The sequence below is a fragment of the Cornus florida genome, unplaced genomic scaffold (genome assembly GCF_030987335.1).
Source record: "Cornus florida cultivar Cherokee Brave unplaced genomic scaffold, ASM3098733v1 CherokeeBrave_3.0.0_Hap2_Chr05, whole genome shotgun sequence".
In the NCBI taxonomy this organism is placed as follows: Eukaryota; Viridiplantae; Streptophyta; class Magnoliopsida; order Cornales; family Cornaceae; genus Cornus; species Cornus florida.
In genome coordinates this window covers 57,193,693-57,221,009 of record NW_026775575.1, presented here as the reverse complement: position 1 = coordinate 57,221,009, position 27,317 = coordinate 57,193,693, and the positions used below count along the sequence as shown (strand labels likewise).

The 27,317-nt window shown below is 38.2% G+C and overlaps 1 protein-coding gene across 1 annotated transcript; it reads left to right on the top strand.

Moving 5' to 3' along the window:
* The first annotated feature begins 772 nt into the window (after nt 1-772).
* LOC132309315 (uncharacterized) lies at nt 773-14,220 on the top strand. The gene is made up of 4 exons (XM_059807630.1): nt 773-2,717; nt 12,995-13,071; nt 13,888-13,987; nt 14,093-14,220. Exons 1-4 carry the CDS (start codon nt 773-775, stop codon nt 14,218-14,220), a joined length of 2,250 nt encoding a protein of 749 aa, XP_059663613.1.
* The last annotated feature ends 13,097 nt before the right edge of the window (nt 14,221-27,317 follow it).

The following is a 27,317-nucleotide window of genomic DNA, read 5'->3' as shown; positions in this document are numbered from 1 at the left end:
ATATATATTTGTACATGTATATTGCATATAAAATACAATATTTCATATATTTTATCCATGTAATTTTTCTGGACAGAACAAATTTAATATTCATGCATATTTCTTTCACATTGTAATAAAAGAATTCTAGAACTAAACTATTAGGACAACATAGATATAAAATATAATAACTCCTCATGTACTAATTATTTATGAAACAATATAAATATATATATAATTGGATAGAAAGATAAAATATATAAATTGCTATTCAATTCAAATTAAAACATCTTTAAAAAAATATTTGAAAGGGTTTTGAGTTGTAATTTGACGTACATGCATGAACCAAAAGATGAGTCTCCTCTCAAAGTCGTTGAAATTGTTTGTGAAATAAGAAACCTCTAACAAACTTTTTGTGAAGAAATTCTTTTCACAAGAGATTGAAAGAAAGAGAAGAGTGAGATATAGGGTGATATGAATGTCAAATATATATATATATATATATATATATATATGGTTGAACAAATCAGTTAAAAGATGACCTTTTTGTAGTTATTTGAAAAATCACATTTATTTATTAAAATAAATTAAATGATTTAATTGTATATAAATAATAGAAATTGAATCCATGAGGGATATAGATAATTGTAGGTATGCATGCAGTTTTTATAAATTAGAAGCTTCATTAATTAATTGTTTCCTCTCAAACAAACTCCTCTCAAACAAACTAATTATCAATCAGAGCACAGGAGGAAATACATCAAGAAAGAAACCAAAAGATCAGTAAGTGAGTATGGCTTTATTCCGTACTATTCCGGACAAGGTGGGCAGACTATGGAATGAATGGAATCTCCGCGGTGCTGTTCTTTTCAGTCTCTTCTTGCAGGTATTGTTGATTTTCTTAGCACCATCACGGAGAAGAAGAAAGAGCAGAATATTAAGGTCGGTGATATGGTTGGCGTATTTGCTTGCTGATTGGGTTGCGGTCTTTGCCATTGGACTCATCTCCTCCAATATTGGCGAAGGAGGTAACTGTGACAAGCTGGGGGTAAGCAAAGACCTTTCCGCTTTTTGGGCTCCCTTCCTTTTACTACACCTCGGTGGCCCCGATACCATCACAGCTTTCTCTCTAGAGGACAATGAACTGTGGCTCCGGCATTTGCTTGGGCTTGTCATCCAGCTTGCTGCAGTTGTTTATGTTATCTCACGGCCAATCCCTAATGAATTTTGGATTCCAACACTCCTCATGCTTTTTGCTGGAGCAATTAAGTACGCTGAGCGGACTCGTGCCCTGTATCTAGCATGCTCAAGTAATTTCAAATACAATGATCATGCACCTTGGAGAACTTTCAAGGAAAAGGATATCAGCAGTGACTTGGAGGTGGTGAAACATGGCAACACATACTTCAAACTTTCCAAAGGACTAATCATTGACGGCAGGCCTGATCCCAAAATGGGTTACGAAATTCAACAGTATTTCATTAACAGGACTTGTGAAGATGCTTTTCGAGTAATGGAAGTTGAGCTGAATTGCTTGTATGATATTCTCTACACCAAGATAGAAGTGGTGCATAGCAAGATCGGGTGCATTTTTAGCCTTCTATGTTCTGTCCTTGTAGCGATTTCCTTCCAGCAATTTGTAGCCTCTCATCACACTAACAGGCACAAATTAATCCACGGAGGAGGAACTGACATTGTTGTTACTTATACTTTGCTTATTGGTGCCGTTGGCTTGGACTTTGTATCTCTTCTCATGCTCATCTTTTCCGACTGGACTCTAGTTTCAGAACTACTGGAGAAGAATACCATCACTCAGCAGGTTAGATCAATTATCTTTGCCATCCGCAAGATATTAATTCCAATATTATTAATGGATAAAAGATGGTGCCAATCTGTCTCACAGTTTAATTTAATAAGTTATTGTGTGGCTGAAAAGTACTCCTCATGGTTCAACAAAGTGACTGGCTGTTTTGGACTCAAGGAAATGCGATACATAAAAACCAAGCCGGTTGGGAATGAGCTGAAGGAATTCATTTTCACAGAGCTGAAAAAAAAGGCAGTGGAGCATTATGAAACTTCCAAGGAGATATTTTCAGCCAAAGGCAATTGGACTCTCAAGGAGTACAAAACCTTCCTTGGTGATGGTTACTCCTCAATCGCAGAGACTGTGAGCGAGCAAGTTGAATACGATGAGAGCCTCTTGGTGTGGCACATTGCTACTGAACTGTGCTATTTCAAAGATGGTGAAAATGGTGATGATCCGAATCGTGAATACTGTAAGATCTTGTCAGACTATATGTTGTATCTATTGGCCATCCAGCCTACGTTGGTGACCAACGTTGCGCAAGTCAGGTTCCAGGAAACCTGTCGACATGCCAAGATGAGCATTCCGCTTGATATGTCAGATTTACGTGGTCATCTACTTTCTAAGTATGGAAATCTGCGCGGTATTACACGGGATAGACATTCGGTTTTGCTTGGTGGTCGTAAGCTGGCAAAAGAACTTCTCCAGTTGGAGGATAAGAAAATGATGTGGGAAATGATGGGCATAGTGTGGGTTGAATTGTTGTGCTTCGGCGCAAGTCATAGCAAACCAAGCGCTCATGCTCAGCAACTCAGCAATGGTGGCGAGCTCATTACCTTCATCTGGTTGCTCATGGCCCATTTTGCCTTCGTAGAAGGGTTCCCCGACAATTTTAGGAACGAACGCCTACAAAGTGTTATGATTATGCGTTCGGGCAATGCTAGGATGGATTTCAGATCATTTGAGGGGGGGAAACAAGAAAGCGCAAGGGTTGGTTGTGCCATAAATATAAGATATTTGTTGTGCTAAAAGTGAAAAAAACTGCCGTCGTTTAGCAGAGGACATCAGTCGGGAAAGATTTGCGGTCTATAGCAAGTGTCATGTGACTGCTGCCTTGGGGCGAGCTACCCATTTCGACCTTTTTCAACAATAACATAGGTGCTTAATTTCTGCTGTGTTTTTATCTTTTGCAACAATAATATCTGCTACCAAAGAGTCTTATATAATAATGAAATTTTACCAGCTATTTGTTTTTTTTTTTTTTGATTTTTTTGGTAGTTAAAGGATGGGAGTGTTTTACAAGTATTCTTCCATTACAAGAATATGATTATAAAGTAAGACTTCAAAGAAAGTCAAAAGACAAATATGGTAACAATCAATCAGTCCAATTAGAAAAAACTTGTTACTCAAGTATAGTAACTTTAACAATAACCTTGTTCATGATTTTGCTAAAAATATGAGTAATACTTTTGAAATGAGGATGGTTGGTGAACAACTCTTTTTTTTTTTTTTTTTTTTTTTTAAGGTTTTCCAGTGAAACAACTTGATGATGGGATTTTCATATCTCAAACAAAATATGCAAATGAACCAGTTAAAAAATTTAGTTTGCAAGATTCAAAACATGTGCAAACTCCTACGAGTACTTCATCCAAATTGGATAGAGACTTTGATTCTAAAAAGGTTGATCTTTCTTTTTATTGGAGTATGTTTGGCAGCTTGTTGTATTTGATAGATAGTAGGCCAAATATTTCATTTAGTGTAGGTTTGTGTGTTAGGTAGCAAGCTGATCCTAGAGAACAACATATACTTGCAGTCAAGTGCATTATTCATTATGTCAATAGTATATTGAATTATGGATTGCATTATTTTTCTGAGTCTAATTTTGAGATTGCTGGCTATACTGATGCTTATTGGGCTGGTAACAAGGATGATAGAAAGATTAGTACTGTGACGGTTTGCACTTTTATCATTTTCTGGACACTTTTGCATTTATGTGTTATTTATGTTATTGTCGGGATTATGAGTAATTGTGCATGTGATTAATTTTATTTAAATGTCATTTGTTTAATTCATGAGGGGGTATTATTGACTTTTATTATGCAAAATGGCATAACTGGCATTTGGTTATTCCATGGAGGGTTTTGTGAACTTTTGGTATGCTAATGGCATACTTGGTATTTGGTAAAGATGGAAGGGTGTTTTGGTTATTACACAAGGTCTTACTTTTGACTATGTGACTTGACACCTAGATAGGTGATGAGGCAACATGTATATATGTATTGTTGTATAGCATTTCGGCTGAGGGAATTTATAGAGAAAAGATGGCAGAGACATTCGTCCTTCTTTATAGTCATTTTATGTAAGCCTCATTTTGTGACCTTTGTGAGGAGATTTTGATAATTCCTTGTGAATGAAAGTTTGCCCTAAAGTCATGAGCTTTCCTTTAGTGTAAAAGTTGGAATCATTTTCTCACTGTTGGGCTGTCATAAGTGGGTTGAAAGAGGAGGGTTTGTTGTGTTGTAAGAAAAAAGGGTGTTCTTCATTTTTACAAAGTTGGTGGCTCTAATCCATCATTTGGATTGTTTAGAATTGTTGTTTTGTAACGACCCAAACCGGGGGTCTGGATCGCTAACCGGGTCCTTAACCAAACCTGAGGACACACTGGGAGTAAAATGGTCATTTTACAATGTGAGAGAGTAATAAGACCTTAAACTAGTCAAATAAAGTTTAAAACAATTATTCTAGACATTTTATAATGTTCGGTGAGGTTCTACGGCCACCGGATATGGTTTCCCAAAAGCGCCCTTACCCGGTTCAAGGGAAATCCGACACTATTCCACTAAAATGACCATAACTCTCTACATGAGTGGAATTTGAGGATGAGGTTGGTCTCATTGAAAAGCTAACTCAAAATCCTTGAAAATGGACTCAAGAATGACCCTATTTGGGTTTGAAACGAAGAAGTTATGACCATCCGAAGTTAAGTGATCAAAGCTCAAACAAAATGAAGGGTAAAATGCCTATTGGAGGGCTGAAACCGGTTCCCAAATCTTGGTACTGGTTCCACATGGACAGAATGTCCAAAACATGGACCAAGTACCTCTTGAACTGGTTCCCGAATGTGGTACCAGTTCCCCAAGTCAAGAAACTAAAAAAAATGCCCTGAAAGCTTGAAATCATGAACTTGTGCACTTAGGCACTCCTATGGTCCATTGGTGACCTTAATCCAAGTTCAAAACCTATCCCAACACAGTGCAAAATAATGATCTACATTCTATGGTCCCTTATATCAACAATTTAATAGATCTCAACATCATTTTCCATTCAAATGAAAATTAATACAAAACCTTTACACTTTTGTCCTAAATTTACATCAAATAGGGGTCTAAACACATGGTTATGTTACAATGCCATACCATACATCTTAATACATTTCAAGATACTACTTTATAAAAATGGCTCATACCTACAAAATAGTTGCAAAACACTCTTCAAGTTCCCCCTCATGCTTGTGGAGGAATGCCATCCACCACCCTCTTCCCGTAACCTGAAAAATGTTAATAGTAAGGGGTGAGCAAGATTGCTCAGTAGGTGATGCCTAAGACACACCTCTTATGACCCGTGAATCCAAGCAATGAATAGAACAATAGGAAACGGGATCATGCTATGCCGGGAGAAGGTACAACAATTTAATTTCAAATCCAAATGAACAACATAGTGCTATGTAATGCAATGCCGTGCTACGTCGCTACCCATTTTCAAAATCATCCATCACTTTTCAAACTATTAATATAACCCATCCTTTGGTGACTCCGTAGCGACACTAGAGAAGGATTGGCTACTGTCCCTGTTAGGGTACCTTTGCGGCGTCATTTGGGGCCCAGATAGCTCAACCAAGCTAAGGTGATTTCCATAGTTCTCTGTAGGTTATATTAACACCACTGCCCTTTGGTGACTCCGCGGCGACTGGGTTTTTCACAAAACCATTTTTATTAAATCTTTTTCCCAAAAATCTCATTTCTTTCATTTATTTCAAATCAACTTTCCCAATTATTTGCCCAATGCAATGCTTAAATGCATCTTGCTTTTCAATGCCATGCCTATGGAGGATTATGTACTTCATAAATCAAACATTAGCAATATAGCATGCCTTGTAGAGAATTTCAAAGAAAATAAACATCATGCTCCCGTAACACAACATCTAGCATTATCCACACCATAGGCAATTAAGATCATCAACTAAGCATGGTTTTTTATATAATTTTAGCTAACACATAGTCACATGCTTCACAAAATTTCTATGACATAATTCATTCTTTCAAGTCATGAAATTTAGCACCAAAGGTACAAAGAGCACAAATTAATCATTAATTAAGCATGGTTCATCATCATATATACCAAGCAACACATAGTCATAACTTTGTCACAAAATGTATACAATATAGTATGAAATTTCTACAAAATTAAGTATTTTAACCACAAATTAAGATGATTAATTTACAAAAGGCCCAAGAAAATATGAATTAGAAATCCCTACCTCAAGAATTACAAAAACTCCCAATTTGCCCAATCCAAGCCCTAGAATTCAAAATTCCTAGGGTGCACCAAAACCACTTTTGCTCCGATCAAATCGAAGATCTCGACGTGCTCTTTAATTTGCAGCAAACGGCACCCAAAAACTCCAAAAGATGAAGGAGAAATCAAAGTTTGAAAATTTGAAAACAAAAGAAAAAAGAAAAAAGAAAAATCTAGAAAGAGGAGGAGAGAGAGAGACTTACGGGAGAGAGAGAATTTGAGGCCTCAAATGTGGCCTTTTGGCCATTAAAAGTGGTGGTGGGTCCTACCACCAAAATTAATTTCCTTTTTGATTTATTTTCCATCATAAATTATATATATATATATATATATATATATATATATATATATATATATATATATATATGATCCAACTATATCATAGCCACACAATTTAGCACTTAAACAATTTACTTAGGCACAAAAATAATAGTGCATGGTATGCAAATGACCCGAGACACAACTCCTGTACACAACAACTCTGGTAACGGGTCCCACCCGAGACTGTCCGGTCTGAAAAACTGAAAAATGCCGAAATGGCAGCCCTTACATTTTAAAGAGTCCTGAACTCTATGAAATGCCCCAATCAACTCTCGGACACACCCGGCACACCCCACGGTATTGGACACGCAAAACGAGAAAAGACAAAAATACTCTCAAAAAATTAAAAAATTCCAGAAATTGGAAAATGGTAAAATTCGGAAACATTACATTCTACCCTCTTTAAGAGATTTCGTCCTCGAAATCTACCCTCCTTAAAGAAAGAGACCCACAGCCATATACCTTCTCGAGAAACATCTCACCAAACTGCAGAGCTAGAATCTCAACAACCTTGTTGCCTTTGATACCTAATGCCAATAGGCAATCACACACTGTCGTCAGAAAACCACCATACGAGGGTACTCGTCACTCACAACATCATACACAAAGCCCGCTGAATTCTACACTCTACTTAAAACCAACACTGGTTCTCTCTACACCGTAACACAAGACTTCGGAGTCGAAAAAAGAATTGTTAACAATATCCTATCTCAACTCATCCCTTTAAAGGATACATAAAATCCTAGATAAGGAACCCCATCCCTCACACAATCACGCTCAAACTCAAATCCACACATCTCTGTCTAACTAATACTCGCCATCTAACATATAGCTACACCATCACATATCGGTACAAACGACCACCAACCGCACCATACGACAATCATCATATTAAACAGATTTCCCAACGACTACATAACCAAAAGTCATCAAAACAATAAAACGTATTATCCTATATTCTGGACACAAATCCTCAAAATAAGATCCTCAATAATCAATGATTGTACCACCCTTTTATCGGACACTTAGTCCTAACACACCCCGTCACCTTAAACAAACCATCGAAATCCCCATTGTCACACTGACACAACATACTATACTATGCTCTCACTATTCCTGACTAACCAAAACAATCATGGACCTTTGACCCGACATCGTGCTAAAGATGAACTGACTCAGGAGAAATAGTTGGCCAGGCCATTCTCATCCTCGATTCGATCTCAGCACAGACGTCGTTCCTGTCCTTAGGTCTAAACCTCAAACACCACACAGTCCACAAAATAACCATGAGATCCACTTACTATCAATCCATCGCTCTATGCAACCTCAACAACTATACCATCATATACCTACTCTAAAAGTCCTAATCATTCCTCAATCATACAACTTGTAACATGCCTAAAAATGACACAGAACCAAATGTCATATTCATCAACCAGCACGAGAGATCTCTAATTTCTTTGTAACACCCATACTAGATAAACAACTCATAATATTACTCAATTCAATTCTTATCTCTTCAAAACACATAATACAATCATCTCATACCTAAAACCTCAAAATTAAAGTCAATCATTCCTATTATTCCTTAATAGAATCACACATTCATTTTCTAGTTGTATAGCACTCAAATAATACCAATACTTGTCCTTAAGACACTACTCAAATCAAGAGCCTATAGAAACATCTGAGTACTTGACACACATCCCATCACTTAATCATCCTCGAATGTACGGTTTATGACACATCCTTTAGCCATCACCGCTAGTACTAAACGCCGGAAACATACCATCCCTAATCAGTAACTCGTGCCTCACACATCACTTGTCAAGAACATTCTCAGAACAAGTGCCACAAAACCAAAGACTCCACCTCCCTCCGTGGGAGTGAGTCGACCTATTCAACCAAACCTTTATCGGTGAACTCTAATAACAAAACAAACCACACACAGGTTCGTCCATCCACGGACGCACACAACTTCAAAATAGAGAACAAGGCATACGACAAACGAAGTCCTTGCTAGGACTAAAGCAAATGGAAAGGTAATGACCCCGCTCTCATAAGAGACTGACGACTCACACCTGAATCCACCCGATACCCTATCACACGCTACTTACCAATCGTCCTACCATGGACACCCAATCTCACCGGAGATGAAATAAACTCCCTATGTACTAGGAGAAGAACCAACTGGGAACACATATGAGACTACGTTCTCGATTCCAGGTGACCTCGCCACAACGGACCGTCACACACTATTAACACAGAAACCTTGCATACGGTACACTACGATACCCCTACTAACCAAAACCAATCAGGTAAGAGCACCCACACTTATGGCACACTAACACTAGAAACAATCACAGCCCTTCGGGCACCATGTCCCGTCCTATTTAGAATTAGTTAATCCCAACCGACAACCTCTACGCCATAAAACGACACTCTACCATTCACTTCATTTCCACCTACCCAGACGACACTGCCTCGATCACCGTGCACACAAGACACGTGATCTCAGTCACAATAACCCACTGACTCTTCAAAAGAAAAAAGATGCCTACATGGCAACAACTTCCTCTACTTCTAAAGACTAAGTTGACTACAATTGCCTCAATTAGCGCACAATCCCATCACCTACATGTCAGCACACAACAAACAACTCATAATCCCCGAACCATATTCAGATCATACCTTAAATCGTTCTGCTCATCATCACTAAACATCACACCTTAACACTTTCCCTACCACTAATCCAAATCAACAGTTCCAACCTATCATCCCACCAGACCATCAAGCCACTACCAAGCAATAGAATAAGCACCACTCTCGATACTCTCCGCAACGATCATTATTTACCACTAGGAAAAAACATCCATACGGCAATGTCATGCCGGCAAATCCTCAAAACAAAAATGAGCATAAAAACTAGAATGCTCAACACTTAACTGTTACCTCAAAACCATCAACGATGTAATCAATCACTAACGCTTAACCGGCTACTCAAACCACTATTTCAAAGGCAATCTACATGCCTAAACAATAAAACTTCACACCTTAGGTTCAACATCATTATCTCTACTCCGCACCATTCCTCAGAACACCTTTAGCCCCGACAAAGGTCGAATGGGGCTGCTAATTAAACCTATAAGATCAATCTTGTCCTAATCGTTCTTATCATCAGTCTACCTTTTCGGATCCTCAAACACTAAGTACTATCTCCTGATACGTCAGACACAACTTGGAATACAACTCCAGCCGACAACTTTCAACTTCCAAAACATAGTCCATTTGGTACCACAGTACTTACCATCAATCACTTCATTCGTAAATGACCGAGCACTTCAATGACCTCATATAACCTGCCTTATAGTGCAATCCTGATCTACACAACTAAAACTAACCACTATACACCACCCTAAGACTTTCTAGACAACCATGCCAACCTCTGACCCCGTTGCACCTATCATAAATCGGTTCGTAAAGAACCTCCACACCAAATCGTGACCTAATGTAATACCCCAAATTTTAAAAGGTTAGTCCTAGTATTTAATTAATTATTTTAATTATATTTTTGATTTGATTATTTGTTTATTTATTTATTTGCCTATTTATTTGACTTAATTGATGAGGTATGATTTAAATGAATTATTTTATTTAATTGTATTTTTATTTGTTCTTTAATTGAATTAATTGTATTTTTATTATTCTATAATTGAATTAATTGTATTTTTATTTTTTTTGTAATTGAATTAATTGTATTATTAGTTTTCTTTCATTAACGTAATTGTTTTAATTATATAAATGCGGTAAATGGATTACTATTAGGGTTTTGGTGTTTTGGCATAGTGTGTTAGCCGACTTATAGTTGGTTTAGAATTAGGATTAGGTTTATAGTGAAGCCTATATATACATCATTATACTTCGGTATAGGGTTACAAACAAACCCTATTCACGTAGTGGAAAGCAGAGAGAAACAGAGAGAAGGACTTGAGAGAAACAGAGAGTGAAGTTGAGAGATAAATAGAGGGGTTCAAGGAGGATGGGACGGAGTGCTTCTGGGTTGAACCAAGAGAAATAGAGGAGTGGAACGTCTATTTAGAAGGAGGTCTGAAAACTCAGAGACGGTGGCTTTGAGTTTCAAAACTGAAACTCAAAGCAAGTCTCTGTTCTACTCTTTCCCTTTAACCTGTGTTCTGTGCATGCCTAGGTAGACTCTAGGGATTAAACGATTGCTAAAAGACATCTCTTATGCATGTTTAAATGTTATTTAATTTAATTGAATTAATCTATTTTGAGTTGCTTAAAGTTTTTATCTGAAATTCTGCTGCCGTTGTAGTTAAAAGCTTATGTTCAATTCATGTCAAGATTGTATAACAATGGTTTAGAATTAATCTAGGATTGAGATTGAACCTTGGAAAAAGTGATAAAACAATACAGAGGGATTATGCATTTAGCCGGAGGTGAAGAAGACAACCGGAGATGGACTACGACTCTCAGAGGGAGAGAGCCGGCTCACTAGAAGAGGGAGTTGGCTCTAGGAATGAGAGAGCCGGCTCCACTAAGGGGTGGAGCAGGCTCTACAAGGTAGAGACGGCTCCCACAAAGGGGGGAGCTGGCTCCACCAAGGGGAGAGGCGGCTCCCTTGTTTTCGGAGGCAGCTCCCTCCTCTTTTCTTTGGTTTTTCGTGTTCTGGGTTTGTTTTGGTCAGTAGGGGTTTGTGTAAGTGATTTTAGTTGCTGTGAATGATGCATATATCTTTTACAGACATGTAAAAACTATTGGAAAGCATGTTAATATTAATATGTGGAAGTATGGAACCATATAAGGTTAAATAGTAATCTTGCATGTGGAAGGTTGGTAAATTAGTTTAACTTGCTTACTGAAATTTTTAGCGATTCGTATTTACATGATTTAATACTGTTAATCATGTTGCAGCACTGTAATGAGCATAGTTGATCATCTGAAAACACTTATTCCTAAATTGGAGCACTTGATGTTGTAATTTATATAAACTACATCAATCTATGGTCTGTTTGGAGGAGTTAAATGCATAGTCGTACTTTATTAATTTAAAGGACTGGAATGGGATTTCTAAATCTTATATTGGATGCATAATTTGGGCATACACATGTTAAGCTGTATTTATGCTTATTTTGGAGTATGCTTGATGAGTATTTATTACTTTTTTGTCAACTATGTTGAATGGAGGATTGTATGCACCGCTATGGGACGGTGGCATACTGGATATGGATTAGTTCAAACACAAATTCCTACCTAAACTGGATTGAGGCATGGATTAACCATAAAGGTTAGGTCCTACACATATTTATGTCATATAAATAAAGAATTGAATGACCTACTTTGGTTTTTGGATGGATTGTTATACATATATCAGGCCACTATATCGGTTGGATGATAGTTTGTATTAGGAGTATACGAACTTTATATATTTATGATATGGTGCCATGGTATGAGCTTGAGTCTCAGGACCATAGTTAGGGTGCGTATATTGCCTAGGATGGATAACTGGACATAAGTGTTGTTCCCTGGTAGGTCTAGATACACATGACCACATTATGTGCGATTTGCATGGTATCTCTACTCAGGATGAGACAGACCTATTGGACTAGCGAGTGTCCTATTGTGTGTACTTATACATATATGGACTACTTTAGGTATTGTTGAGCTATCTAGGATGCATTTGGGTATCGGGTTTCTGTATGGATCTTAGTAAAATAGGACTTGCATGTGGGCTTGACTCACACTCTTATTTTTCAGGTGCTCATCAGTTCCAGGGTTAGAGCTTGGTCGTGCAAAGTAGATACAGACATTCATTCCTTCAACCACGTAGGACTACTTCTTTATTTAGCTTTGGATTTTGATTATAGTTATTTCCTTTCCAATTAGGGATTTTATTAGGGGTCCACTTAAGGGATTCCCGAGTTGTTAATTAATGGAGTTACTTTAGAGGTTTTGGATTAATGGTTTTTAACATTTTATTTTGAGGATTTTAAATTAGAATTCTTTTCTGTGTTATTATTTATTTCTTTTTAATTCAATTTGTATTCTGTGTTTGATTATATATTAATTGTTTGATGTCCCTCGGATCTGTGGTTGGACTTGATCACCCGTGGCTCTAGAATTAAGGGGTATCACAGTTGGTATCAGAGCATTCTAGGTTCAGTGTCTCTAGGATTCTATCGTATAAGACTTCTGCGTAGCGTACTCTATTGTTTAGAGCTTAAGTTTAGGATTCGTTGTATTCCTTTAAGGCTCGGTTTAATCGTATTGATGTCTGTCTTTCTGTGTTGACAGAATGGATAACGCAAAAACCAGACGGAATAATCATCGACGAAGGGAAGCGGCCAGCAGGCAGCTTCAGGAGGATGATGGTCAGTTCTATGGAGAGCAGGAGGACGTTCAGCAGGCTCAGGATCAGGGAGGAGATCTAGAGTATCCTCCTCACATCAACGACCTCATTGCTCGGGCTATAGAAGCTAGGGTAATAGCTGCACTTTGGAATCAGCCTCAGGTACAGCCGGCACCGTTACCAGCACTGGTTGTTTAGACTAATACTTAGGAGAAGGCTAGGAGTTCTTTCACAAAGGGGAGCCCACCTAAGTTCACAGGCTCCGCCGATGCAAGAGTAGCTCATCAGTAGAAGAAGGATATTGAGCAACATCTTTGTCTGGTTCAGTGCACGGAGGTTCAGAAGTAGATGCTTGCTACATTTAAGCTGGTCGGGGATGCACTACAGTGGTGGGAGTCAGTTACCACCGCAGAGGAGAGGATGGCATTGACTTATGCTTAGTTCAGTGCTCACTTTGACGAGAAGTATTTTCCTTATGCGGTCAGGGTAGCTATGAAGACTGAGTTCCTTAATCTGCAACAGGGGAACATGACAGTGGCAGAGTATGAGCAGCAGTTCACGCGCTTGTCTCTTTTTGCACTGGAAGAGGTGGATACAGAGGAGAAGAATCACAATAGTTTCATTAAGGGACTGATGTGGTCTATCAGGAGAGCTATTACAGGTCGTCCAGCCTATACTACTTACGCTCAGGTGGTAGACGCCGCTCTACAGCAGTATCAGTTGACCGTGGACTTCAAACAGCCAAGGGTGAGAAGCGGGGTGATAGAGACTCTGCTAATCAGTCAGTTGAGAAAGGGAATGGCAACAGACACTGACAGAATGACAAGGGCAAATTTAGGGACAACAGCATTGGAAGAAGCACAAGGGTGGTTCGGATGCTCACAAGGATAGGGCACCTATCCAGCGGCAGCAGAATGGGGTACCACAGGCAGGACATGGTCAGCCACAGGCTAACCGACAGAGAAGGCCATTTGGTACTTTCCAGGGTAGTTGCTACACTTGTGGAGAGTATGGTTATACTACCAGGCAGTATCTTAAAGCAGGACAGGGACAGGGACAACATGTGCAGCAGGGTCAAGGGGCGCCGGTACCTTTGCCCGCTCCACAGGTTCTACGGATTCAGGGACAGGCGTATCTAGCTTTACCAGCACTGCCACAGACTCAGGGATAGGCGCCACAGCAGTTGCATTATGGCAGGGTGTACAACCCCATACCGCAGGATATGCAGGCACCTCAGGCTGTTGAGGGTAAGTTTTCTATTCATGGTTTACCGGGATGTATTTTATTTGATACGGGTGCTACACACTCATTTGTATCTCAGTCTTTTGTTGTTTTATCTGGGATGACCACACGGGTATGCAGTAGACCTCAGGGTATTTCTACACTGTTAGGCAATACAGCCATTTTACATGAGAGTGATGGGCTTGTGACACTAGATATTGGTAGACTCAGATTTCTAGCCAATCTATTGGTTCTGGACATGTACACTTATGACGTGATACTTGGGATGGATTGGTTATTTCATTACCATGCCTAAGTTAATTGTTATTATAGGTCTGTTGTTTTTACCATATCTGGTCAGGATATGTACGTCTTCATTATGCCATGTCCTAACGGGGGCACTAGCATTTATTTGTTCCATATGGAGGAGGAAATGGAGGAGGGGACTACTGTATCATTGGATAGCATACCAATTGTACAGGACTTTTCGGATGTATTTTAGGAGATTCCGAGGTTGCCACCTAGTCGCGAGATCGATTTTGTGATTGACTTAGCTCCAGGCACTACGCTTATTGCTAGAGCACCATACAGGATGGCACCAGTAGAGATGAGAGAGTTGAGGGATCAGATTCAGCAATTACTCAGCCAGGTTTTATTTGTAGGAGTACGTCACCCTGGGGAGCGCTAGTTCTGTTTGTGAAGAAGAAGGATGGCTCACTTTGCCTATGTATAGATTATAGGGAGTTGAACAAGGTTATTATTTGTAACAAGTACCCTTTGCCCAGGATTGATGATCTTTTTGATCAGTTGAAGAGAGTTACATATTTCTCTAAGATTGATCTACGTTCTGGATATCATCAACTCCGAGTTAGGGAGCAAGATGTTCCAAGGACAGCGTTTCTCGCTAGATATGGATCTTATGAGTTCCGGGTGATGCCGTTCGGGTTGACTAATGCACCAGCGGTTTTCATGGATTTGATGAACAGGGTCTTCAGGGCTTACTTATATCAGTTTGTCATTATCTTCATTGATGATATTCTGATTTATTCTAAGTTAGAGGATAATCATGCAAGACATCTTCGTATAGTGTTACAGATGCTTCATGAACACCAGTTGTGTGCCAAGTTCGAGAAGTGTGAATTTTGGCAGCGGGAAGTGAAGTTTCTGGGTCATGTAGTGTCAGAAAGGGGAATAGCAGTAGATCCAGCCAAGGTTTCAGTAGTGGTTGAGTAGGGACAACCTATTTCACCTACTGAGATTCAAAGTTTCCTCAGATTGGCAGGATATTATCGACGGTTCATCCAGGGGTACTCCAAGATAGCCGGACCACTGACTCATTTGACTAAAAAGGGTGTACGGTTCGTGTGGGATGAACATTGTTAGAAAGCTTTTGATGAGCTGAAGACTAAGTTGACTTCTGCACTGGTTTTGTTTACCCCACAGAGCGGGATAGAGTATCTTGTCTACACAGATGCTTCTTTGCAGGGTCTTGGATGTGTTTTGATGCAGGATAAGCAACTGATTTCGTATGGATCTCGTAAGCTTAAGCCTCATGAGCTTAATTATCCAATACATGATTTGGAGTTGGCAGCAGTGGTCTTTGCCTTACGAATTTGGAGGCATTATCTGTTGGGCGAGTTCTTCAGATTATTTAGTGACCTAAGAGTTTGCAGTATTTGTTCATTCAGCGGGAGCTGAATATGAGACAGCGCAGATGGTTGGAGTTTGTGAAGGATTATCAATTCTCTATCCAGTACCATCCAGGGAAAGTGAATGTGGTGGCCGATGCACTCAGTCGCCGACCTGTTGGTAGTCTTTTTACTTTATTCACCACTGAGTAGAATGCTTTGAAAATAGTAGATGAGTTATTGGATACTTTCATGGCTTACATGGTAGTTACACCTGCTATTATTCACAAGGTTTTGAAAGCACAACTCACGGATCAGCAGTGCATTGACAGAGTTACAGAGATAGCTTCCGGGGAGGTTCCATTTTACTATGTTGGGACTGATGGAGGTTTGAGGTATAAGGGACGGTTGGTGGTACCTTTTGCTGATGATTTGAGGAAGGATATGATGACTGAGACTCACCACTCTAAGTTTTCTGTTCATCCAAGAGGCGACAAGATGTATCAGGATATGAAGTGGCAGTTTTGGTGGGCAGGTATGAAAAAGGACATTGCTATTTTTGTCTCTCAGTGTTGTACTTGTCAGATGGTCAAGATTGATTATCAGAGGCCGCCAAGAGCTCTACAGCCACTACCGATACCGGAATGGAAATAGGAGAGTATTTCTATGGATTTTGTGGAGGGATTGCCTAATTCATTTAAGGATCACAATTCCGTTTGGGTTATCATGGATAGATTGACTAAATCCGCTCATTTCTTGCCTATTCGCACTGACTTCACATTGGAGCAGTTGGCGAGACTTAACATTACAGAGATTGTGAAGTTGCATGGCATTCCGTTGTCTATTATATCAGACAGGGATTCGAGCTTTGTGTCAGGATTTTGGAAGAGTTTTTAGCAGGCTTTGGGTACAGAGTTGCATATTAGCACTGCTTATCATCCTCAGACTGATGGACAGACTGAGAGAGTTAATCAGATCATGGAGGATATGCTTCAGTCGTGTGTTCTTGACTTCATGGGCTACCGGGAGGATTATTTGCCACTTGTGGAGTTTGCACATAATAATAGTTTCCAGAAGACTATTGGGATGGCACCGTTTGAGGCATTATATGGCCGACCGTGTTTATCGCTTGTTTGTAGGATGGAGGTTGGAGAGAGCAGATTCTTGGGTCCAGAATTCATCAAGGATACTTTGGAGAAGATTGCTGTTATTAGGGATCACATGCGTATTGCCCAAAGTAGGAAGAAGAGTTATGCCGATCGTCGCACTTGTGCTTTGGAGTTTCAGGTTGGGGATCAGGTTCTGCTCAAAGTGTCTCCTATGAAAGGAGTAATGCGCTTTGGAAAGAAAGGGAAGTTGTCACCGCGATTTGTCGGTCCATTTATGATTACGGATCGAGTTGGAGCTGTCGCTTATCGGTTGGCACTTTCGGATAATTTGGATCGCATACACAACGTGTTTCATGTTTCCATGTTGCGGAAATTTCTACAAGATGAAGATCGGTATTAGCATATCGATGTTAGGGAGATTGAGTTGCAGCCGGATGTAACATATTTGGAGCCACCGTGTCGTATTATCGACCATCGGGATCAAATCCTTCGTAATAAAGTTATCCCTTTGGTACGTGTGATACCCCTCGAATTCGAGACACGGGTTGATCAGGCCCAGGCCCAAACCCGAGGGAAATATTTAACAATTAATACTTTAATGAACACAGAATATAAGACAAAATAATAAGAAGGATATAAAAATGGCTGAAAAGAACTCTAATTGAAAATTCTCAAAATAATGATATAACTATCCAAACTCCAAAACCTCCAATTAATTAACAACTCGGGAATCTATCTAGAGGATCCCTAATAAAAATCCCAACTGTAAAATGAAATAACTGAAATAAGATCCAAAGCTAATAAGTAAGCAGTCTTACGCAGTCGGTGGAATAGAAGTCTGTATCTGCTATGCACGACCAAACTTTAACCCTGGAACTGACGAGCACCTGAAAATAATAAAAGAGTGGGTCAGGCCCACATGCAAGTCCTGATCTACTACGATCCAAACAAGAATCCGATACGCAGATACATCTTAGATAGACTCAACAATATCTAGAGTAGTCCATATATGTATATATTACACACTATAGGACGCTCACTAGCCCAATATGTCTGTCTCAGCCTGAGTAGAGATACCATGTAAATCGCACATTATGTGGTAATGTGTACTTAGACCTACCAGGGAACTGCAACTACTGTCCAGCTATCCATCCTAGGTGATATATGCACTCTAACCATAGTCATGAGACTCAAGCTCATACCATGGCATCATAACATAAATATATAAAGTCCGTATCCTCCTAATATAGAATATCATCCATCCGATATAGTGGCTTGATATCTGCATAACAATTCATCCCAGAAATCCAAATAGGTCATTCAGTTATTTACTAACTTGACACTAACAGAAGTCGGACTTAACCTTTATTGTTAATCTGAACCTTAATCCATTTTAGGTAGGCTTAGTCTCTGAACTAATCCGTACCTAGTATGCCACCGTCCCATACCGGTGCATACTATCCTCCATTTACCATAGTTGACAAAACAGTTAAATAGTTATCAACCACATTCCAAAATAAGTACAAATACAATTTAATATGTATAAAACTGAATCATGCATCCAATAATAGATTTAGAAAACAAATCCCAGTCCTTTAACTTGATAGAATCCAACTATGAAATTTCCTCCTCCAAACAGTGTCGTAACAGATGAGATTTATAACAGATTTAACTGTCAGTTAATCCCAACTAAGCATACATGTAATTAAATAACAGCATGCTTATAACAGAGCTGGCAACATGATTTAAATACCTAAGAATATGCAGAGAAATCAAATTTGCAAATCAGTCTGCAATACTAGTCAGTTGCATAATTATCCACATATAGACCCTTGTTCAAACTTATGTTAATTCTGTCCTCAATTCCTGAATGTAAGTATGCTTCTCAGTTATTTTATAAGTCTTACACAATATATTAAATCACCCAGAAGCCTTCAAACAATTTTAGAACCCTCAGTCTCAGCCAAACAGACCATTAGAACTCAGTATACGTTATATTAAGAGAAAGACAAGGCTCTGAGTTTCAGAGAGCCTTCTCCAAACAAGGAGAGCCAGTTCCCCTTCCTTGGGAGCCGGCTCTAGATAGGTGAGAGCCGGCTCTCACCCCTAGAGAGCCGGCTCTTGTGTTTTGGGAGCAGGCTCCTTCCATTTTTGGAGCCTGCTCTCACCTTTAAGAGCCGTGGCTGCGTCTGCGTGTGTCTTCTCCGACTCCGGTAGTTTCCAGTCTTTAAATTCAGTTCTATTACATGTTTTAAGGTCCCATCCTCATCCTAGATTGATCACAAAGCAAAGTTATACATCTATGAATTAATTTATAGATTAATGTTTAAAGCAACGATAAACATATAAAAACTGAACTTGTAAAAATTGAGAAACAGATTATAATCCAATGATGCCAGAAACTGATTTAACATGTTTAAATGATGTAATTCAAACTTAGTTTAATTCCTGGAGTTTAACTAAACATGCACAGAACACAAATTCCTGGGAAAGAGAAGAACAAAACTTGCCTTTGAGTTTCACATTTGAAACTCTAATTCCACAATATCTGTATGATACGTCTGTGTCCTATACTGCAGGTTTACTCCTCCGGTGTTTTTGTTCCACCCAGAAACACCCTATTTCTTCCTCCTGGAACTACTTTGTTAAGCACCTAAGGTCACTCTGTGTGTCCTCCTCTATATCTCTCTGCTTTTCACTCTGGGAATAAGGTTTGTTTCAACCCTAAACAGAACGTATACATGTATATATATAGACCTATAAACCCTCAACCCTAATTCTAATTGTAATCCAAGAATGAAACTGATACCATAATTAATTTAATACTAAGTCGACTACACATTGAAACCTAAAACCCTAAGTCACGATACAGAAAATAAATACACCATGCATTAACTAATTAGATCAATTAAATAAATATGGTAACTAAAATAGTAAAATACAACTAATGAATTAAAAACACTTAAACAATTAATTCCAATTAAATAATCCAATTAAATTAAAATAAGTAATAAATTCATTAAATCAATTAAATCAAACCAAGGAAAATAATCAAATGCAATTTAAATAATAAATTAAATATCAGGACTATCATTTTGAAATTAGGGGTATTACAATACGTGTTCAGTGGAGTCATCACAATGAGGCTGAGTCCACTTGGGAATGGGAGGATGTCATTCGCCCGCAGTTTCCAGACATATTGGAAGAAGGTAATAGCGAATTCCGAGGACGAAATTCCTTTTGTTAGAGGGGAAGAATGTAATACCCCAAATTTTAAAAGGATAGTCCTGGTATTTAATTAATTGTTTTAATTGTATTTTTGATTTGATTATTTGTTTATTTATTTATTTGCCTAATTATTTGACTTAATTGATGAGGTATGATTTAAATGAATTATTTTATTTAATTATATTTTTATTTGTTCTTTAATTGAATTAATTGTATTTTTATTTTTCTGTAATTGAATTAATTGTATTTTTATTTTTTAGTAATTGAATTAATTGTACTATTAGTTTTCTTTCATTAACGTAATTGTTTTAATTAGATAAATGCGGTAAATGGATTACTATTAGGGTTTTGGTGTTTTGGCATAGTGTGTTAGCCGACTTATAGTTGGTTTAGAATTAGGATTAGGTTCGTAGTGAAGCCTATATATACATCATTATACGTCGGTATAGGGTTACAAACAAACCCTATTCACGTAGTGGAAGGCGGAGAGAAACAGAGAGAAGGACTTGAGAGAAACAAAGAGTGAAGTTGAGAGATAAACAGAGGGGTTCAAGGAGGACGGGACGGAGTGCTTTTGGGTTGAACCAAGAGCAACGGAGGAGTGGAACGTTTGTTTAGAAGGTGGTCTGAAAACTCAGAGACGGTGGTTTAGAGTTTCAAAACTGAAACTCAAGGCAAGTCTTTGTTTTATTCTTTCCCTTTGTGGTTTAATGCTTCCAATTGATCATTTCATTCTATCCATATGTCTATGTATGTTAGAATAGATGTTCATGGGTTTGCCTCTATTTCTTAAGTTATTGATGCATGTCTATGTGTATTAATGCTATAAATTTAGAGATTGTCAAAACATTGTGCTTAAAAGAATGCTCTTGTGATTTTCTAGATGGTCCATGCTCATTTCTTGATAGATTATGCCTCTCCCTTAGCTTAATTAGTTTAATTTCATGTCATTAGCTTAATTGTAGTGTAGGGATAACATAGTTGTTTGATGAGAGGACAATCCATGCTAGTTGTTTGATGTTCCATACTTTTGAATGCGAGTAGCATATGTCTCTAACTTTGTGGTCTATTTGGCTTGTGAGCTTAATGAAAGGATTAAGGACTTGCTAGATATGTTGTGCTTTTCACATGCTATTTAGACAATATATACATAATTGCTAGATATATTGTGCTTTTCACATGTTGATTAGACAATGTATGCTTAATTGGTCACCTTTGCTTATTGAATCAACCAAGCATACACACACACCATTATTACAACACACATTACCCTCATTAGTTACTAGTTAGAAGTGTAGAAAAACATTGCTTGGTGGTGACCTCTAAACCCTAAGATTTCTTTCTCTCTTACTTACTCTTTGTTATATTCGATTACTTAGTTTAATTTAGTTGCTCTCTAGTTTAATTAACCAACCACGCCTTTGTTTGATCACTTGACCTACTAGCCCTAATTGTGATTCCACAATCAAGTATGACTCCAATCCCTTGGGACGATCCCTACTTACTCTTGCTACTTTACTAGTAGTGTTGGTAGTGGTTTTTATAAATTTAAACTTGACTCAAAAGGCTTTTCTTGAACCGCACATTCACTTCACCATGGTTGCATCGGGTGTGGGAATTCCATTTTTATTCTTTCATAGGGTCTTATTAATCTTGTATGAAGTGTGGCCAAGGGCCAAATGGTCATTTGACTCCATTTTACATTTACGGATTCCATGTTTTCCATTCCAAGTCCATTTTTGCCTTTTTGCTCGTTGGGGGGTCGGATTTTGCATCGGCTATATTTTTAAGCCATGGACCATTGTAACATATGTAACTAGGTAAGTTACGTTTGCGTGCATGGTCATTTCCGAGCAAAACCTTATCGTTTGTGTTTTGAGCCTCTTGTGAATTCATTTCGCATTTTTTTTGCATATTCTGATCTAGGGGCATTATGGACCTTTCAAATCAGTTTTATTTTCTTCTTTTGACATGGTTGAATAGAAAACATGATTTTATGGGGTGTTTCTTGTTCGTGTTTTTCCAGAAAATGTCGTCTTGGTACCGGAAATCCCTCGTGAAGTTTCAGCTTCCAGTTTTCATTTAGCAGCTTTATGACCCTCTTGTTCAGTTCTGATCTAGGGGCATTTTGGGGATTTCACAGTGATTTTTTTCGATTCCGTTCACATAGTCGGGTAGAAAAATTCGATTTTAGGGGGGGTTTCTTCTTCGTGTTTTTCCATAAAAACTCGTCTTGACCTCCGTTTTAAGCCTCAGTTCTAGGCAGATCAAAAAAAATGTAGCAGCAGCCAAGGGCTACCACCAGCCATGTCTTTAGGTGCCGGTGGGCTCGCGCATGGGCGCCGTGTGCGCCATGGATCCTCGTCGGGCCGCCGCGACGTCAATTCTTCTTTTGGGCTTTTCTCCTTCGTCCGGACTCCGATTCAAGTGAAATTTTTTTTTTAACTTGACTAATTTTTCGCTGTCTTTCCAACGGTGTGCTCAATTACACCAAGTTCTTTCTGGATAATTACTAGTTTACCCTTTTTGCTTTAAGTGCTTGTTTTTCTTCGTCATGTCATTTCTCCTTCGTCCCAACTCCGAATCATGCGATTCTTGAGTCCATCTTGATTAGTTTTTCATTGTCCTTCCAGCGGTGTACTCGGTGGCACCCAAATCTACAGTTTTTAGAAATAACTATTTTGCCCCTAGAGGCTTATTTGTCATATTTTTGATCTTTTGCTTCCGCATCAGTTCTTGTTGAGTTCCACGACCTCATGAAAGGTCACTTTTACTTCTTAGAGTCTTGTTTTTTGTTTTCACTTCCGCATTCGGATCCGTTATCGGATCATCCTTATGGTTTATCACAGGACACATTGGCCTAAAAACTAGGGTCACCACAGGTGGCATCAGAGCGTCCGGGTTCGAATACCTTGGACGACGGGTTTTGGGTGCATATCATACTCATGTTGTTTTGTTTTGATTTGTCATTTATATCTTGATAACATGTCTTGTATGATAACATGTTCACATGTTCAGGTGTTTTGAGACATCTATCATTGGTTGAGCAGCTTTTATGTATATATGCTTCCTGATAACATGTTCTGTGTCACTATCATGTTTTGGTTTGATAACATATCTGCGTGCTTCTTGATAACATGTTTGATTTGATAACATGCCTATTTGCTTATGTAGCAACTTGTTTACTACTTGCGTGAGTAGATAGTTATGCTATGTTGCATACTATTTGTTTACTTTATGTCAGGTTTTTGCATTGTCTCTTAGGATCTATCGTATCCCTTGGATGCGTTCTTGTTTCACGGGTTTCTTCCTTGGATAGGAGAAATTCATTCTATGAGGACCCATGTAGGGAACCTTCTTGTCTATTCTGTTGGTTGATGCGAGTGAGGCTTATGTGAGCGTAGACGACTGCGATTCATTTCCTTTTCCGTGTCTGGTGGAGTGAGACGTGGGCCAGGGAGGCACCGTTTCATTTCCTTTTCTATCGTGGCTTTTAGATTTAAGGCCTTAAGCGTAATGGTGCTAGTGTCATTGTTGTCAAAGTTTTGGGATTAGCTACCCCAACTCTCGCAGATGCCTGGTTTCCGTAGTGCTTTTGGTAATGACCATTTTCGACATTGATGTCATTTGTATCGAAAAGTTCCCTTCCAGAGCATGTTACGACTAGTGCCTTATACTGTCATGCTACCTTACTGACGAGTAAGTGTGGTCGAGTTCTGGTCACTGTTTGTACTGCCTTGTTACTCTCTTCTTCTATCATATTTCAACGTTTTGTTATCTTGGGATTCTCTCGGTAGTTGACATTGAGTTAACGTGCCGATTCGTATGAGGTGTTGTCTCAGTTCATGGTTTCGCAATCCTTCAGTTGATCTTTAGACTTCAGGATTTGTCCTTCAGTGCGTTATGAGCTGTCCTTTGATTTGACCTTTTCTACGGTCATTATTCTGTTCTCTCTGGTATGTTCCTAATTTTGGGGATGAAATTCCTTTAAGGAGGGTAGGTTGTAACGACCCGGTCATTTGCCTTCCTTTCCTTTTTCCTGAAATTTACGAATGAATTTTTTTCGTTTAAGTTTCTTTTCTGAGCTCTGTTTCGTGTCGCTTAGTGTCATCTCGAGTGCTCAGAATTGGTTCTTGAGACTCTTTTCCGTGGATTAACAACTTCCTTTGAGGACCGAGTCATTTTCACATTTTTCGTTTTTCGGACACTATGCGCTATTACGTCTTTTCCCTATTCTGTCATTTTCCCTATTTCGTCTTATCTCCGTTTGTCAATTTTTGGCACAACCTCAATTCTCATGCTCGGAGTTGGTTTTTGACTTCACGTGCCTTCATCTTGAATGGTTTCCTCGAGATACGTATCTTTACTTTTGCAAGAAAGTACTCTGGTTGCTCCCGGTGTCCATAGGGGCATGGATGCACAATTCTTTAGAATCTTTTTCATTTCTTGGAGTGTTTTTCGTAAATATCTTTTGAAGATATTTTATTTCAGGGGTATCTAAGAAAATATCTTTTGAAACATATTTTCATTCTGGGGCAGTTTCGTAGTTAACCCTTTTTGTAGGGGCCATTGTGCAACTAAAGAAAGTTATTGCAAAAATATCTTATTTTGAGCCTGGATCCTCATAAAGGATTCATTTTCGCATTTCGTCGAGTTGTGTACTCTTTGAATTTCCTCCTGGTCGATGTTTTCCAGTTTCAGGGTTTCTGGACCCAATTTTTGCCAAACTTGTTTTGGGCATAACTTTCTGCTCGGGACTCAGTTTTTGACGCCATTTCTTCCGTTGTTCATATTTTATCATTTTGAATCTTTTTTGTTCACAAAGTTTTGCCATTTGAGTGTGTCTACACATATTTTACTTTTCCGGACCCTACAGGGCCCGTTCGGGGCACTTTTTGAGATTTCTATAAAAGGGGGGTGAGATATTTCATTTTTCATCTTCTTCCCCCTTCATGCATGACCTGGAGCTCCCATGGCAGCCCAAGGGGTGCTGCCATATTCTCTCTCCTCTTTTGGTTCACTTTTCCTTGATGGAAAGTCTTCGGCCTTAACGTTTGTTGTTCCCCTCGCCATGCTCTACCTTTCCCCCTTATTAGAATTCAATTTTGACCATTTCTTGAGTTTGTTTTTGAGGTCAAGTTATGATTTTGATGGGGCTTTCATGGGGGTTATGTTCACGGCGTTGTCCTCGACAAAACCTAGTGGTTTCGTCGGATTCGGAGCCATTCCATTTTGATGGCTTTTCATCTCAAATTGAAGTAGAAGATGTTCTAGGTTTAAATTATTGTTATATAGCATGCTTGTGATGCTTGTAATACTTATTTGCATGATTAAATATAAAATCTAGAGATTTTATTATTTATTTTTCTTGTACGGGATCTAATTTTCCCGGTTGCTCATGACTTGGTTTAAACATGTAACATGATTTTATATTGCCCCTTGATATGCTCATTGTCGTGTATTAAAATTGGAACGTTTGAATAAGTATTAAAGATTTTATTTAATATTTATCTTAGGTGAAAGATTAATTCACATAGCCTCAACTAGCTTAAAATCAATATGTGCTAACATACTAAATTAGGCCTTAGCATGCTTTCCAACATAGTTGAATTTGAAAGTGATTGGAGGTGTTTTGAAAATTAGTAACTATTAATTAATTTGATTAATTAATTTGCCCCGAGTGCACTATTCACTCTATTTAAATTCCAACTTGATATTCTTGATTTACATGCCATATAGTTTCACATATATTTGATTTAGAATATTCGGTTAGGTTTTGAAACCTTTTATTTAATTAAATTTCATGTTTAAGATTTAATCCTCACGGTGATATACAACTTGGGATTGTATTGTGGCATGCTAGAAAATTAAGCTTAGGTATAGTTGTTCACATATATTAAATTGGGATTAATTGCATGAGAATTGCAATTTTTAATTTATATGTAACTTCAGTGAAAGGTTAAGTCGCATGGTCTTAAATTAAATGAAATAAACTTGTAATGTGATATTACATTAGTTCTTGGCATATTCTCTAAGATATGTTAAATTGAGAGCATTTGGTTAAGTTTAAAAATCTAGAGATTTTTATTAAAAGAATTAATTAAAATCTATTTTGTGGTCCCATTAGCTTAATTAAGGTTTTAACTTGATATTTGTATTGGCCATGACTTGTTTACTAGTATATATTAAATTGGGACTGTCTGAAGTTGCTTTAGAACCTTGGGATTTAAATTAGCATGATTTAATTAAAGTTCTACTTTGTTGTTCTAACAACCTAATTGAGTTTTAGATTAGATATAGGTGATGACCTTGACATGCCCTTTAACATGTATTAAATTGAGGTTAATTGAAATTGAATCGGAAATCAAAGAATTTAATTGTGTTTATCTATTTAAATTCTATCAATTTGCTCCATAATCTAGTTGTGTTTTAGAAGTGGTTTCTTTATTCAAATCAGGGACATAGACTTGTTGTATATTCATTTGGTTATGTTTTGAACATTAGATAACATAGTTGCTATGTTTGTACTTATGAAAATATGTTTTTCTTATTGAATATATTGTTGCCTTGTGTAATGATTTGCACACTTCGTATTTAACATCATTCATGCATAGCGTGTAACGAATCGCACACTGAAGATTCGACATTCATCACATCATATTAGTTGTGGACTTAGAGCATGTATTGTATAGGTTTCCAAATTTGGTTGTGCTTGGTAGATAGTTGATTATCTTGTATATTCATGTGGATATATGCGTTGTTGCACAACTTATTGATTTTGGAAACTTGGGGATGTCGTTGTTTGGCTTTGGCTAGGACGTGGTTCTAGTACGGGGGATAGTCCCTCTATATATAGTCTAGTGCGCACATAGGGAGGTTACCCACGGGCTAGTAACCCTAAAGTAACTATGTTGTCGGTCTGATCCGACGTGACGTCCAACTATCCACTTTGTTTGATTTTGCATTTCATTTTCAAGTTGATAACTAGATGATGTTATAACTTGTTGTTTCTTATTTGTCGTTCCATTTTAAGTTACAGGATGTTAACTTTACGAAATTGTGTTTTATGCGTTGTATTGGAA